Source organism: Cylas formicarius, unplaced genomic scaffold (assembly GCF_029955315.1).
Source record: "Cylas formicarius isolate icCylForm1 unplaced genomic scaffold, icCylForm1.1 PGA_scaffold_5__7_contigs__length_24384050, whole genome shotgun sequence".
NCBI lineage: Eukaryota > Metazoa > Arthropoda > Insecta > Coleoptera > Brentidae > Cylas > Cylas formicarius.
The window spans coordinates 5645976-5660278 of NW_026844341.1; the positions used below are offsets into that span (position 1 = coordinate 5645976).

Here is a 14303-nt window from a genome sequence, read left to right on the forward strand (position 1 = left end):
ACTTGACGAGCACTGATAATATATTTATCTGACCACATTAATCGACTTGTTAAGAACAATTTATGGATTAATTTTCTACCTACGCCCACGGGCACGTTGGTCGTACTGAATGGAAACCAGGTAATTATTACTCCTTACTTTAAAACTGAAATTTACTCATTCGTACTGAGTTTTGCACTGCAACGAACCACTTCGAACATTTTCGGTACTTTGGTCGCGAGTTTGAGAGCGATCGAATGTTTTTGGTTTAGAAAAAATACCCACTGCGAATTAAACTCGCTCCGCTGGTACCATAACAAATTCGTGACTATTCAATCTGAGACTTCTGGTACGATATGGATAAAATACCAAAGTCACACACTGTGCTTACTGATATGTTTATTTAAATTAGATACTTAACTTAAAGGATATCACATAGCAAGGTGGTGGTGGTGGCGCGGCTTACAAATAAAATCTTAAAAATCTGGATTGTATAAAATGCCAAAACAAAAACTAAAAATAACGTTCGCATCTACATGGAACTCGACCCGCAAAACACGATTTTATTGCATTTCAACCATTTCTACTTTCGATTCCATTTTTTCTAGTTTCGCAGGTTAACCGGCATACTGTTGCAGTACCTTGTTCCACTCTTTGGGAAAGTTCACCTGAACGTAGGCCAGAACTTTCCTGATTTGCTTCTGCTCCTGTGGGGTGCACTGGGGACAAGATCCTCTCAACACCAGAGGCGCCAAACCTAAAAATGAAACATGAACGATAACTAACGGATCGGAACGTTTTGGCGCGATGAGTAAACTGTAAAAGCGTAATTCGTTGGTTTTGCAAACTTTCTCTGAAAACCCGGTGAAAGTTTGACGTATCACTTCGATCGCAAAAATTCCTTACGAAACAAGTTCACTTGCGATGCTCGTTATGAAACCCTTTACGGCATATAAACAAATATTTGTGACGTGATAGTCATGTCAAAATTCCATGGCTAAAATTTACCTAAAACATCCGTTCGCATCCAAACCCGTTACCAAAATGCTAGACCTGACACCTTCCGCACGCTTAATCTGAGCATAATTTATTAATTTGATTAACACTAATTGCTTAAACTTCAAATAACTCCAAAACCAGTAATGTTGTTATGGTGAATTGTTTGAATAATATAAATTTTGCTCAAAGGATTAAAAATATTAAAATACTAAAAATATTAAAAAGCTTATGTATGTATATAAATATTAAAAATTATAGAACAATGCCTACGCAACTACATTTATTTTTCTATAGATGGAGTTGAAAATATTAAAGGTGGTCCAAACTTACGTGACTAACGTGATATTTATCGAATACAAAAGATTAATACTTTATATTACATCATTTTTAGAAGATCTTTTTGATGGAATTTTTTAACAATCTCTAAAAATAAAAAGAGTGTTCCGCTTAAAAACATGTAACAATTGTTTGAAACTCCCCATACAATAATTTTGAACTAACTATATTATACACATTTCACTAAAACAATCATCTCTACAACTAAGAAAAAATTAAAAAAAAACTGTATTCGATATTCATATTCAAGATATATAAAATATATTAAATGTGGAATATTATAGGCAACACTTCATAGAAATCTTGTATTTGGGGTTGCATATGCGCTTTTGTTATGCCAGAAGGAAAGTAAGAATTTGGTAAGGTATCGGTTATTAATCAGACACGAATTGCTTTTTATGTTAGTTTCCACAGCCTCTAAAACCTAAAATGTTTAAAGAGGACATTCGACATCCAAGTCACCGTCACAATTACTCTGATGAAGCTAATGGGTAGGCTGATATAAACCAGAAAGAAAATAAAAAAATGATATTTTTCAGGCGAATCTGCCCTTGAAACCAATAATTAGATATAATGAGTAATTGGACATTTCTCTCATACATACCGGACATGGAGTTTTACCAAGTCCAACATCATGTATATTGTTTTTCATGGGAAACTCCGTTATTATTGAAGAGACAAAAATTAAAACGGAGGAAAAATTAAAAAACTGGCGATTTTAGGGCAATTATCTTCAGTATCGTCATAAATAACGGAGTTCCCCTAAAGAAAAATGGAAAACGACCCGATACTATAGCCAGTGATGTTGATCGGAATGATTGGGTGTATCTCATGAAATAATAATATACAGAGCGCTCTATTAAAAAAAAAATATTTGTAAATTAAAATGATACCAAGCAGACACTGCCTTTTTTTGATAAGCTTGTGTTAGTTCGGCAAGCCGTCTTTCGCGTTGAAGATTGCGTATTTTTGCAACGGTAATTAGCATACGCATTAACCAATGAGTCGTAACTATTAAGAATGTCAATTTGTGGGATAGTTCGCGTGAAATGCAAATTCCACGACTTATTTGCTACGTGACTAAGCAATACTAGGAGAGGTCGGTACGGGAAGGTTTGTCAATTACATTTAGGGACTAATAACATTGCAAGTTATATCCCGGATCCTGAGTTTTTCACATCAATAACCAAGAATATTGTTTAAAATAAAATATCTCAATATGAACCACCAGAAGATGTCCTAAAAGCCGCCAATATGGACAGTTAGCAATTTTGTTGGCGGCTACTAAATTGCCGTAAATAAGAGAAAGAGTACGTGCTGTTTCCCAAATGGTGCGACCAAAGGGGCGTTAATGGAAGAAATACTTTTAGCATACTTTGTTAATATAATCAAAGAGCAACAGCACAGTTAATATTAATGCCGTTAATAATAATAAATATGTTATTTAGATTAAAGTACTATACCATACCACTATACTAAGTACTAAGTACTATATCTCCCTTCTTTATCACTATTTTCTTGGTTACCCAGGTAGCAGAGGGTCGTCATTAAGTTGTCCTATATGACAAAAATGACGTTATATATGACGTCGGCAGGACGTGACTTTGACCTACTAATGTCTCAGACGATTGATGACATTTAAGTGACGTATTTTTCACGTCAATTTGTGCCGTCAATTTTTGTCATTTAAGTGAAATCTTTTTTACGTCAACTTGAAGTCAGATTTTGGTCTTTACTGCCCAAAATATGACGATTTTTAATTTTTTTTTCTTTTTGCAGTGGGAAAAATCGAAAATAAATCTCACAGACACTGCCGCTTTAAATTACATAAAGTGTCTTTTGCGGTTGCGGAAAATGGAGAATTATAGGTAATTAATAAAGATGAAGATAAAAATGGAAGTATAATATACAGGGTCTTCCATTTTTTCACGAAAATTAATATTTCTCATTTTGACTCATCCATAAACGATTCGAACTAACTTCAAGACAAGTATAGAATAAATAACTGTACCACTTTTTAAAATTTTTGGCATAATAAAATTAAACACAGGGCATTTTTAACGAAAAAATGGCCGTACATTGGGTTATTGAGAATAAAAGAGAGTATGTATTAATGTCATAATATACAGGATGTTTGGTTGAAAATATAAGTTTGATTTTATACATATTTATGAATCACCTTGTATATTTAAAAATAATTTTAAATTTTTTCTTTTAGTCTCTTCTATAACATTTCTATTTTACATTTTTTTTTACATTATTACATTACATTCGGAGATCATTTTGGTGATGTAAATAAGATATCCTCTTTTTGACGTCAATTTGATGTGTTTTTGCACCACTGACTAGCAGGGACCACTTATGACCGGAAAATGAAGTCACTTTAACCAGCCCCTGGTACCTGGGTAGCCATAAAAGAAACATAGTTTTTTAAATGGAACCAAAAAATAGAAAATATTCTATATATATAATAATAAGCTTTTATAATTTCAAAATTGTATTAATAAGAGTTTAATAAGTAATTAGAAGTAATTATTTCAACGAATTTTCATTGCTGTTTATTATGACTTTTGATAACACGATAAACTAGTTAAGATTTGAAAAAGAAGAGAAAAATTACCTTAACATTCTCCGAATTGACAAGGGTTTAGAAAACCCTCTGTGTGACATGAAGCTCTTTACTAAACTCCAAGCAATAGATTTGGCTAGCTTATGGTCTGTTTTATATATTTATAAAAGTCTCCGAATGTAGATGCTTTTTTTTTATTTCGACGCTGTTGTGATGAAACACCATGTTTTTTTTTATTTTATTCAAAATTGTAATAAACAACTGCGCAAAGTTGTAAAAAATTGGCAACAAGTACCTAAAGTTTATAAAAAATTGTATGAATTCAAAACATTTCGCGATACTCAACTGAGTACTGGAGCTCTTTCAAAAAACAGCTTTCAAAATTTCAGATTTTTGTCCAATTTTTATTACGGGGCCAGTTGCAATTTTAAATATAATAATTCTTTTAACGGAGCAGTAAACCTCATCAATTTGTACAGCATTCCAGAGGAACTCAAACTAATTACAGAGGAGTTACAAGGAATCCCGCAAAGGAGGAATTCCAAAGGAATTATAAGTGTTAAAGCAATGATGGGTGTACACTCCTCCACCTGCGGTTTAACTTTCGCTTTTAACTCACTCCTCAGTCGTCTACCAACAGGGTCACAAGGCGCTTCTCCGATGGCGCATTTCAGTTGTCGCAGGAGGTATCTTTTATCGTTTAAGGTAGAATCTAGCGTTTCGTCAGCGATTGGAGCTCTCGTGGTGATTTCTTCGTTTTGCGCCGGATACGAAGACGCTAGGGATGTGAAAACTAGAAGCGACGTCAAAAACTGAATCTGAAAATGCGCAAATGTTGTTCAATCGTTTTCTATTTATAGAAAATAATAATTATTTGTGGCCAGACCGTTACGAAGCAAAAAGACCGACAGCGACGTTGCAAATTTGAAAAACGCCTTGTGTTTTGGTGGTAAAGAGGTTTCACGGTTTAACAGCTTTTCGATATTTACATTAACCTTGAGTGGACAGCATTTGCACCGTTTCACCTGTTTCTAAATAGTTTTAGAATAAATAAATAAGCTCTTTAACCGACCGGCTGGATCACCAGATTGGTAGCCTTTGGATTTTCAACTCCGTCATTGACTTTTTCGTCTTTTGATGTCATGTGTTGATTAAATTTTATTTCTCTTTTGTGTCTGCCAAACATCACATTAAAATATAAAATTTTAAATAACAAGAAACTGACAGCAGAATCATCCTGTATTTGACCATAAATAATATACAGGGCGTTCTATTTTTAACAATTGGACACCCTCTTTGTCAATGAAGAATCGAAAGGGACGCTATCATTCAAAATTTATAACTCTACAGTTGACAATACAAAGGCCTTAAATAAGATATCCAAGTCAGTTTCAGAGGCTCCTAACATTAACTAAACTAAATAACCAAAGCTATTATGGCGATATAAAAGAATCGATCCCGAAATAGTGAGATATCCTGTATATGCGCGCTTTTTGACTAGCAATTTTTATTTGATGAAAATAGTTGCAAAGTAGATGTAGAATTTACAGCGATATGAATGTAATATTTTGATAACCAACCAACCAAACTATTTTTCGTTACGTCTTCATTTAAAATAAATTATGACAATTCTCGATGCTACGAGGGCTCCGTTGATTAGGCGAAAAAAACGGCAAGGTTGAGCCGCCAATTATGTCTTTCGAAAATGGTTGGTTAATACGCCTTTAAATCATCAAAGAATATAGCCGCAACGTGTTGATGTAAATGGGCCACCGCCGCTGCAGAATTTCAATGTGGTCACGTAAAAGATGACTAATTTGCTAATATATTCATTACAACAATTCACTAACCAGATGGAGATAATTTTATTAGAAACTTTTGAAACTGTGGAACGGTATTGACTTCAAAATGCCGCGCCAATAACATAAGGTTGGAATTTAAATTTAACCAAATAGAAGAAAATACAGTTTTTAAAGCAATTTATTTATTAAAAAAGTTGCCCAGAGGTTCTTTAACCATGAAAAAATAAATTCTACTGATAAATGAAATGTTGCCAGCGCTATTCTCTAATGATTACCGCACAAACAGTTGGAAAAACATTTTTACCCAAACAAATACATATTTTTTGCCTCGAAAAAATCATTAATAGTAAACAATAAATATAGAATCCACCATTGCACAGTATAACACAATTATTGGTACTCACCATTAAATTAACATCCATGTTTCTAACCCTGTACTTATGAGCGATCTTCCTCACTAAACGAGACGCACTAATAGCCCAGCACACGACTCAAATTGTTTATAAAAAGTGAAAGTATCTGTTCTTCGCGGGCACGATCTAGGTAGGTAGGTACCCTTTTATTGCCACTGCACGCAGAGCTGAAACTCTCGGGGCGTCATTAAAAAGATTTTGCGATATGCGTAGATTTTTTTGCGAATTGCCTATTATAAAACAAAAAAGGTATGACTGGCCGTCCATGACTAAATAAAATATTATATTGAACAGCAAGATTGTGTTCACAACAGTTCAATATATTTTCATATTGGCTCAACTCGAGATGTTTTTCACAACACAACACCCAAAAGCTCCCGCTGGGAATCGAACCTACAGCGATTGACAGGTCTAACGGTTTGCCAACCGAACCATCCGCGGTCCCTGTTTAGAATTTAACGGCCGAAATTGGAGACGGGTAATGCTTTTAAGGTGAAACACATGAAATAAAAATTGCTAGCGGAGCACAATTTGTGAAATTTAAATAGTACGCATGCATTTTTTCAAGTGACGTTGCGCGGCACTGGTGAAGGCCATTTCCATTTAACATGTGAACTTTGGCCGATAATCAATGTAAAGAAGAAGAAATTTTTTTGACGTTTATATGTTGTATTTAATGTCACAAATATAGTTTTTATTTTTACGAGATTTATGCAATGTAATGAAATACATCATACATGAATTTAAATATTTATAGCAGTCAAACAAATTAACTTCAACTGTTATTCCGTCTCACTAGCGACTAGAGGTTTCGCTACAAATAATTGCAATCTGATGGGGGTCATGAGTGTTTACTGATAAGACTTTAATAGTCTATGATTGTAAATATTGTGACCTTACGCAGTTCTAATTTTTTGATGCTGGAATGTAATTTGCCAACCAGTACATATCGTCCATATGTTTTTTGTCTACCATGAATCAAAACAGCGGAACAGTACCATTTCAAAGAAGCCAATCTGCAGATTTTGTCGCCTCTCCCCAGACAAGAATTGGACTATTAATGACCCATTCTAGCGGCACCCTTCCAACAATGTCTTCCCCAATTTCATTCCAAAGACGTACTTTCGAGAGTGCTAGGCAATTCCGAGAAAGCTTCAGCAGTGCTATGAGGCAAATTGAGCCGCTCGTAGAGACTGCAAGGAATGTACGTCAGAACGCACTAACCATATCCGAGATGCTGTCAAGGAATCAGAATGAAATTAGTCATCCCGGAGAACCAGAAAATACACAACAAAATATGAGTTATGTTTCTATTAATTTAGATGGTGCATCTACTAATAATGTGGTTGATAATCCAGGCATACGAAATAATATCCACAACCATGAAGCTGTATTTATTAATCAAGACGGTGGTGGAGATAACAATAACCAAGAGGGTGAAAATTTAGATCGCTTGGTGAATCCATTGGAAGCTCAACAGGCTTTGCATGTGTTGTTTAAATATGTCCCTTTTGTGTTAATATTATTAGCAAAAGCTGTATATGACTACCATGAGGGTATATTCATTTTGGTGATTATGTTTGGCACTTTCTCCCATACCAATGGGGTGGTTAAACATGAGGCTTTAAAGAGAGCAAGACGCAGCATTTGGACCTTAAGCATCGAAATGTGCTACATCTTTGCATGTATGCTGTCTATTCACTACTTTTTTGAGGATGATCTCCACCACTTCAATGTTGTTATGAATCTGGTTTTGATAAGATCATTTACACATCCACTAACGGTCCTGAATTTGCTGTGGATTGTTACTATAACGGATTTTACACTTAAACTTATTACTGTGGCGACAAAGATTCTACTTACAATGTTACCTGGCAAAATTGTTGAATTTAAAAAGAGAGTAAGTTGAGTTTAATTTAGGATTTTCCTTTTTATTATTAATATTAATAAATTATTAGGTAAACCTCAAAGTAACTACATTTTTTGCAATTTAGATGATTTTTACAGTACTACAAATTGTAAATATAATTAATTTTGTTTTAGGGCAAAATCTATCTCTTTATAGAAGCGGTATCTCAATTATACCGTAGCATAGCCACCATACAGCCTTGGTTATATTACTTGCTTGAGTCCTATCAGGGACCTGAGAAAATTGTTGCTGTTTTCCTGTCTGCTTTTTATATGATTTCCAAAGGCTCAGACTTAATGTTTAAAGTCAGGTTTTTGAAAACCGCTTTCTTTAAGCTGCTGCAAACTGTGGTAAGTAGAATTAAAATTCTGAGGTTTATTGTCATTTAGAAATTTAATATTTAAAACTGTGATAGTTTTGACCTACTTATTTAGAAAGATATTTAAAAAAAATTACAGTGATTCTTCTGACCTACTTATTTAGAATTTTATTTAAAAAATACATTCAGCTTAATCTGATACTTTTGACCTACTTCAGTGATTCTTCGCAAGAGTTTAGTCTTAATCTGCAGTTCATTGGCAAGGAATTAAGGGTTGATATTTTGTTTTCACTATTTTTACGGCTATTGAACTCCAGATACTTTTACTCATAGTAATTCAACTGACTATTGAAATGGTACCAAACTTATTTTATATACAACTTAATTGCACAGTCTCTGGGTTCATCCCCAAGCAAAGAACAAATCCAAACCGCCGGCGATCATTGTCCCATCTGCCACGACAACTACGATTCTCCGGTGTTGTTACAGTGTCGTCACATCTTCTGCGAAAGTTGCGTCTCTACCTGGTTCGATAGGGAACAAACGTGTCCACTGTGCAGGGCGAAAATAGTTGACGATCCCTCATGGCGGGACGGATCTACTTCGTACTTTATACAATTATTTTAAGAGGCTCGCGGGTTTAAATTTAGGCCACCTCGTAACGCGGATAAAGTGTTTTATGTGATATGGTCCATACTCATTGTGTATTGTATATACTCACACCTTTATTTTTTTTCGGGGCTTTTGTAAACGGTTAAATAATCGTTAATTGTAGATATTGTTAGAAGTTAATTTTGATGAGAATGAACTCAATTTGCATAAGCAACTAAAAATTAATCCCATCAATACACTTCCACTTCCCCTAGTGATCTTTTAAGTCATTCTGATCTATCATTGTTACTACTATTCGGTGAGTTTTTAATTGTTCATGGCGATAAAAAGACTGTTAGATATTAAAAATTATATGTCGCATTGGACTGAAATCCATTAAAGCATGAAAACAAATTTGAAGAAGTCTTTGTTTTTCCAAAGAAGGGCAAATTAATACAAGGAAAAGCCAGCATCACTTCCTTTAGCATTGGTTTTGCTGAATAACAATTTGCTAGCTGAGGCTTCTTACTTCGTACACAGCAAATTTGCATTAGATGTAAACCCAAATATAGGATAGTTGGTTAACTTTTATTGCATTTCCATTTTTTTTTATTCCTCGCTTTGATATATTTTTCAAATTTATGAAGAGACACATTGATCAACAGAGGAATCAGCTTTCCCTTTAAAGTTGAACTTGGGTAATCTTTTCCTTTAATATTGAAGTTTGGTAAGCTTTTCCTTTAATGTTGAACTTAGGTAAGCTTTTCCTTCAATGTTGAACCCTCGGATGAATTCATAAGAGCACTGATTCGAAAAAACTATTTTTTTAAAAGATATCAACATAAACAATAGAAGGAAATAGTAATATTTTTTTGGGTAGAGCTCTCATTGGATTGTAAATTAGTCAATATCATTTTTTGTGGCGCAATATTTAACAACAGCAAACAGGGTTTTGCCAAAATGCAGGAACTAATAAAGAACCGAACAAAAAAAGATGTTAAAAAATGTAGGCTAAATTTAATTTACAACAAATCACAAAAAAATGGGTACATAAAAGTATTAGTACCAACATCAGTCATTAATATCCCACAGGAATCCAAACTAAATAACGAAATTTCTCTGTGTTTCTGCAAAGCTCGGCTTGGATGTGAACAGATCCGATAGCCTCTCAGACATGTTACGCAAGTAACTTGGTAGATTCTGTTGAGTTTTCCGCACAATTTTTCCCATTAGATGTGTTTGGAACATTTTTTCCGCTTCCAGTCTCTCCTCTTTGAGTACCAATTTGTCATCTAAATGGATAAGTTTGGGAAATAAAGATATTAAATATAACCTATAATGTAAATATTCGTAAATGTTTTCGCAATTCCAAAAAGCAGGTGATACTGGATTGCCCATCAGAGATAAAAATTTTAAATTTGGACAGGAGTTTCTCAGCCTCTTGGCCCACGGATAGAGGAGTTCAATTTTGCAATGGTTGAGCCACAGCAGCTCGAGGTTTGGTAAATATGGTAAGATGGTATTCGAGGTTATGTCATTCCTATCACAGATCAAGGACGTGAGCTCTCTGAAATCTTTAAGAAAATCCAACTTCCTAAAAGAAATTCATTTAACCTTAGCTTTAATATATGACAAGAGACTCACTCAAACTCATTGTTGCTGATGTCCAAAATTTTCACAAACGGTGCTAACTCTTCAACCAGGATCTTTGGGATTGCTTTTAACTTTTCATAAGCCAATGACAATCTGTGCAAAATCATATCATCGTCTGGTTCATCGCTGTCCAATCTTTTACTTTGCACATTGCGTTCTAAAATGTTTGCATGAATGTAAATGAATAATACACTGTGTTATTTATTCACCTAGCAACATTAGATTTCTGAGGGAGGTCATATCGAGAATATTCATCTCATCATTTACTACACTGCTAAAAAGGGTTGGGAAATCTTTGTATTCAATGATTTGGACTTCATCATCAGAATCTTCCAACCTAAAATTGGGACTAATTTCTTTAATTCACCCCATTACATTGGGTAATTTAGTATCTTACGCTTCTAATGCTTCATCCATTATGAACAAAAACTGGCAAATAAAGCTTATTAGTAGACTTTTCTCTCAAAAAATTCTGTAGTTTAACGAATAATGGAATAAACAGAACTATCTTCTTTGCACGAGATAACACGGATTTAACATTTAGCAAATAGCGCCACGGTACGACCAATTTTATTATCAAGCGGTTATTGGATCAGTTCTTATCAGCCGAAGGTCAAATAAACAATTTAGTTTTTAATTAAAAAAAACTATTAGAACTACAGACTTACTGCGATTGCTATTACTTACCCGTGTCTAAAATTTCTTGTGTAGTAAATTATTCACAAAATTATTGTTATCGTATAAACAGAGGTTATAAACGGACGTTACAATCTATGGGCTAGAAGCAGGGACAATTTGAACATATAATTTTTTCCATGGTGTGGATGGATACGGATTACTGGTTAGTTGGTGAAATATATTTTTAAGCTTATTCAGTCACAATCCATTTCAGTTATTTTTTTATTTTTTACAATATCATATGCCCGTAACGTCATTACTTTTATTTGACTCGTTGCAGCTTTAAACCAGGTTGAAAAACAATTTAAAGTTAAGTAAAACAACAAACAACAAATTTTTAATTGCAATGGATATTTTTCAGATAGGTTTTACATAATTTTAGTTAAAGATTCATTTCATTATCTATGGGTCGAGTCTTGGCACAGAGTTCATTTTTTTTCGTTAAAATCATCTCTTTCTCGTAGATAGTTTGTAACCTACCGAAGAAACAAAAAATACCTTATTCGGATATGGATTCAAAATCCACGTACTCACCCACTGGTTAATAATATACCGCGTTAAATCTGAAGCGGTAAGTTTGTTGTTTAAAACCAATTTGATAGGCATGCCATTTTCGTTTCCAACATTAAGTATGCTATCATCCTGGTGCATTTGCGGATTGGCATCGTAGGAACCCCTTTTACCCATCCCACCGAAACAAGAATGGCCAAAACTTGCGCATCCGCCTGAAAATGAATAATTATGACTACCGTTTTATTGAAAACTTAGTCTAAAACAATCGTTTACTTTTTCATAAAAAAATGCAGCTTATGATGACAAAACTATATTGTAAATTCACATACGTGATTTTCATAAACAAAATGTCGTTTCCCAAAAATTTCCTAACCGATCGCATCCAAAGGGGACGCAAATAAATGGTATGTCTAACAAAAAAGAGATGCACTCACGCCTGCTATCCGTGTCCACTCCGAATAACACTATCGCACAAAAAGTAAGGAATAGCATCGATCTCCACGTTTTACCTATTTTTGTCAACATTATATGTGAAGCACCTCGGTCAGTGTACTTGCAACTAAATGATTTCGAAGCCAAATATCCTTTGATGCGGACCGGCGACGCACAAAGGGCTAATTTACAAGAGCATCACGGATAAATGCGTGCAAACTTTAGGCCTAACACAGACGATCCCTTATGGGGTGCTGCGTCTATTTATAACGTATCATGTAATCGGGGCGATTTTCATAGAAACTGCCACCCGGTATCAGATTCGATAGTAGTTTTTATTATTTTTTAATTTATTTAAATTGTTTTTGAAAATTAGGGTTTGTTCTTATAAACAAAAAGAATAACTCTTCAGAAAATAGCTGATATTTTTTGACGAATTAAAAAAAAACTGGATACGAATAATCGGAGCGGAGGCTTTCAAAAACTATAAACTATAAACAAACAACAGCTATCAAACTAACCAAAACTAATAAAAACATATTAGCTATAAAACTGACCAAAACTGAGTAAGACGCGAATTAGTATACTTACTCTTGGCGTCCGCGACAATTTTGGAAGCTAATAAAATGGTCAAAATAATCAGACAGGATGAAAATGGCAGTGTTCGGTGGGCCATTTTGTTCGGCAAATTTTTCTTGGTGAATATTTGATTTTCTAGGACGATTTCACTTTATATATTATAACGTGGGACCTGTATGCTTACCCCGAGAGCTTTTGCCTAATAAAGTTCCAAAAAACAATAGTTTGTATTAGGATGAACAAGTTTACAGCCCCGCATCAAATCGTAGATCTTTAGCTAACATGCGTAATTGTTGGGTCAATTTTATTAAATCTAACGAAGCAAGTAATATCGTCTTGCCAAAAATCATAAATCTTTACGGTGGGTGTTTACTTAAACTGAAATCCAAATTAGTACAAAAGTGCAAGTACGTAATTCCACAGGCCTTTAACTTAGTTGCAGTGCTTTATGAAATGATTTAAGTCCCCAACATTTATTAATAATGCTTCAAATTAATAATTAGCTTTCAATAATAACCTAAAGGCTATCATATCTTTGTTTACTTATCGATGTAACAACAATCCGTTTGGCGGTGTTGTTATTCGTTTACCCTGTCTATATATCGACAATATTATAGTCGTGTTAATTTGCACATCTCATTTTTATTAACTTTTTATTAAAACGGCTCAGCTGCAATCTATAAGCGCCGCCACCAGTTATTACTTACAATTGACTAAGAAAACCAGTTTAGCAACTGTCGTATCTCGCATCTCCTCCTCAAAGCTGTTTGGAACTGGACCCGGATGATATTAATCTGTTCCATTGAATAACTCTCCGCCGCATGCCAAAATATTTGGAACAAAGACCCCAGCACTCCGTTGCAAATATTTTTGCTCGCGAATGTTGATAATGGTTACAAAAATATTTCGTTTGAGTTCTCGATTCTTTAAGGATTTATACAAGTGCTAAACTTTAAACATTACCTGTTTCAAATCAAATGTCACTGAAGAAACATTAAATTAAAATTATCCCAAATAATAGTTTTTCAAATCAAGTAAAAATTTCGTGTTTTCAATTCACGTGATATTTTTATAGTACACTGTCGAAAAATTACTCGGGATGTTTTACAGTTGCCACAATTATTTACGGATAATTAAAGCAATTTTATTTTTTTAACTCTAAATTTAAAGCCATCATAACCACATGCAAAATATTTGGAACAGTAGATATTAATTTGTTTACTTTGTTTCTGGTTTCCAGTTCGGCAAAAATAAAACAAACGAAGTTTAAAATGCCTCAAAACCGGTGTATAGTTTCTTTTTGGAATTCGTAAGCATTCTAAATACAAACAAACTTAGTCAATTTTGATGATGTGATAGTGGACCAGCATAATTTGTTAAAATTTTGGCGAATGCGCTAGAATTTAGCCTTCAGCCTTAAATTATATAATGGAGCAAATATGGTTTTTCTACTCCCGTCTGTAAAATACCTAATTACACACGGCTCTAGTGTGCGGGAAGCGTCGCTTTACCACGTCAGTTTCGTTTCACA

General features: G+C 34.1%; 4 protein-coding genes across 8 annotated transcripts; 1 reads left to right on the plus strand and 3 right to left on the minus strand.

Annotated features, from left to right (window-relative positions):
* Positions 1-366: 366 nt before the first annotated feature.
* On the minus strand, positions 367-6530 carry LOC132702265 (ejaculatory bulb-specific protein 3-like). The gene is made up of 3 exons (XM_060670803.1): positions 6090-6530; positions 4503-4701; positions 367-736 (listed from the first exon to the last, which is right to left on the minus strand). The coding sequence occupies exons 1-3, from the start codon at positions 6105-6107 to the stop codon at positions 597-599; spliced, it is 357 nt and encodes a 118-aa protein (XP_060526786.1). The 5' UTR covers positions 6108-6530; the 3' UTR covers positions 367-596.
* A 204-nt stretch (positions 6531-6734) lies between these two features.
* LOC132702014 (RING finger and transmembrane domain-containing protein 2) lies at positions 6735-9352 on the plus strand. Of its 2 annotated transcripts, none has more exons than XM_060670410.1 (3): positions 6735-7998; positions 8142-8357; positions 8816-9352. In XM_060670410.1, the coding sequence occupies exons 1-3, from the start codon at positions 7072-7074 to the stop codon at positions 8951-8953; spliced, it is 1281 nt and encodes a 426-aa protein (XP_060526393.1). In that variant the 5' UTR covers positions 6735-7071; the 3' UTR covers positions 8954-9352. The 2 variants fall into 2 exon arrangements, with proteins under 2 accessions (XP_060526393.1, XP_060526392.1); XM_060670409.1 differs by having other exon boundaries at positions 8720-9350.
* Positions 9353-9928: 576 nt separating this feature from the next.
* LOC132702076 (leucine-rich melanocyte differentiation-associated protein-like) lies at positions 9929-11399 on the minus strand. Of its 3 annotated transcripts, none has more exons than XM_060670491.1 (5): positions 11258-11362; positions 10968-11168; positions 10780-10907; positions 10562-10727; positions 9929-10511 (listed from the first exon to the last, which is right to left on the minus strand). In XM_060670491.1, the coding sequence occupies exons 2-5, from the start codon at positions 10985-10987 to the stop codon at positions 10019-10021; spliced, it is 807 nt and encodes a 268-aa protein (XP_060526474.1). In that variant the 5' UTR covers positions 10988-11168; positions 11258-11362; the 3' UTR covers positions 9929-10018. The 3 variants fall into 3 exon arrangements, with proteins under 3 accessions (XP_060526474.1, XP_060526475.1, XP_060526476.1); XM_060670492.1 differs by having other exon boundaries at positions 10968-10999; positions 11258-11349; XM_060670493.1 differs by lacking the exon at positions 10968-11168 and having other exon boundaries at positions 11258-11399.
* Positions 11400-11582: 183 nt separating this feature from the next.
* Positions 11583-13027, minus strand: LOC132702536 (neuropeptide CCHamide-2). 2 transcript variants are annotated; one of them, XM_060671224.1, is made up of 4 exons: positions 12957-13027; positions 12785-12907; positions 11783-11973; positions 11583-11724 (listed from the first exon to the last, which is right to left on the minus strand). In XM_060671224.1, the coding sequence occupies exons 2-4, from the start codon at positions 12867-12869 to the stop codon at positions 11677-11679; spliced, it is 324 nt and encodes a 107-aa protein (XP_060527207.1). In that variant the 5' UTR covers positions 12870-12907; positions 12957-13027; the 3' UTR covers positions 11583-11676. The 2 variants fall into 2 exon arrangements, with proteins under 2 accessions (XP_060527207.1, XP_060527206.1); XM_060671223.1 differs by lacking the exons at positions 12785-12907; positions 12957-13027 and adding an exon at positions 12196-12303.
* Positions 13028-14303: the final 1276 nt, after the last annotated feature.

Excerpts from the sequence above, each read along its gene's own strand:
- LOC132702265 (XM_060670803.1), bottom strand. Across the intron at positions 737-4,502 it reads TGTTGGTAGACGACTGAGGA|GTTTGGCGCCTCTGGTGTTG; the intron begins GTGAGTTAAAAG and ends TTTCATTTTTAG.
- LOC132702014 (XM_060670409.1), top strand. The coding sequence starts at position 7,072 with ATGAATCAAAACAGCGGAACAGTACCATTTCAAAGAAGCCAATCTGCA. Across the intron at positions 7,999-8,141 it reads TTGTTGAATTTAAAAAGAGA|GGCAAAATCTATCTCTTTAT; the intron begins GTAAGTTGAGTT and ends ATTTTGTTTTAG. Across the intron at positions 8,358-8,719 it reads TTAAGCTGCTGCAAACTGTG|TCTCTGGGTTCATCCCCAAG; the intron begins GTAAGTAGAATT and ends TTAATTGCACAG.
- LOC132702076 (XM_060670491.1), bottom strand. The coding sequence starts at position 10,987 with ATGGATGAAGCATTAGAAGC. Across the intron at positions 10,728-10,779 it reads CAGAAATCTAATGTTGCTAG|AACGCAATGTGCAAAGTAAA; the intron begins GTGAATAAATAA and ends CAAACATTTTAG. Across the intron at positions 10,512-10,561 it reads ATCAGCAACAATGAGTTTGA|GAAGTTGGATTTTCTTAAAG; the intron begins GTGAGTCTCTTG and ends AATTTCTTTTAG.
- LOC132702536 (XM_060671223.1), bottom strand. The coding sequence starts at position 12,286 with ATGTTGACAAAAATAGGTAAAACGTGGAGATCGATGCTATTCCTTACT. Across the intron at positions 11,974-12,195 it reads AGTGGACACGGATAGCAGGC|GCGGATGCGCAAGTTTTGGC; the intron begins GTGAGTGCATCT and ends ATTCATTTTCAG. Across the intron at positions 11,725-11,782 it reads GGTATATTATTAACCAGTGG|GTTACAAACTATCTACGAGA; the intron begins GTGAGTACGTGG and ends TTTCTTCGGTAG.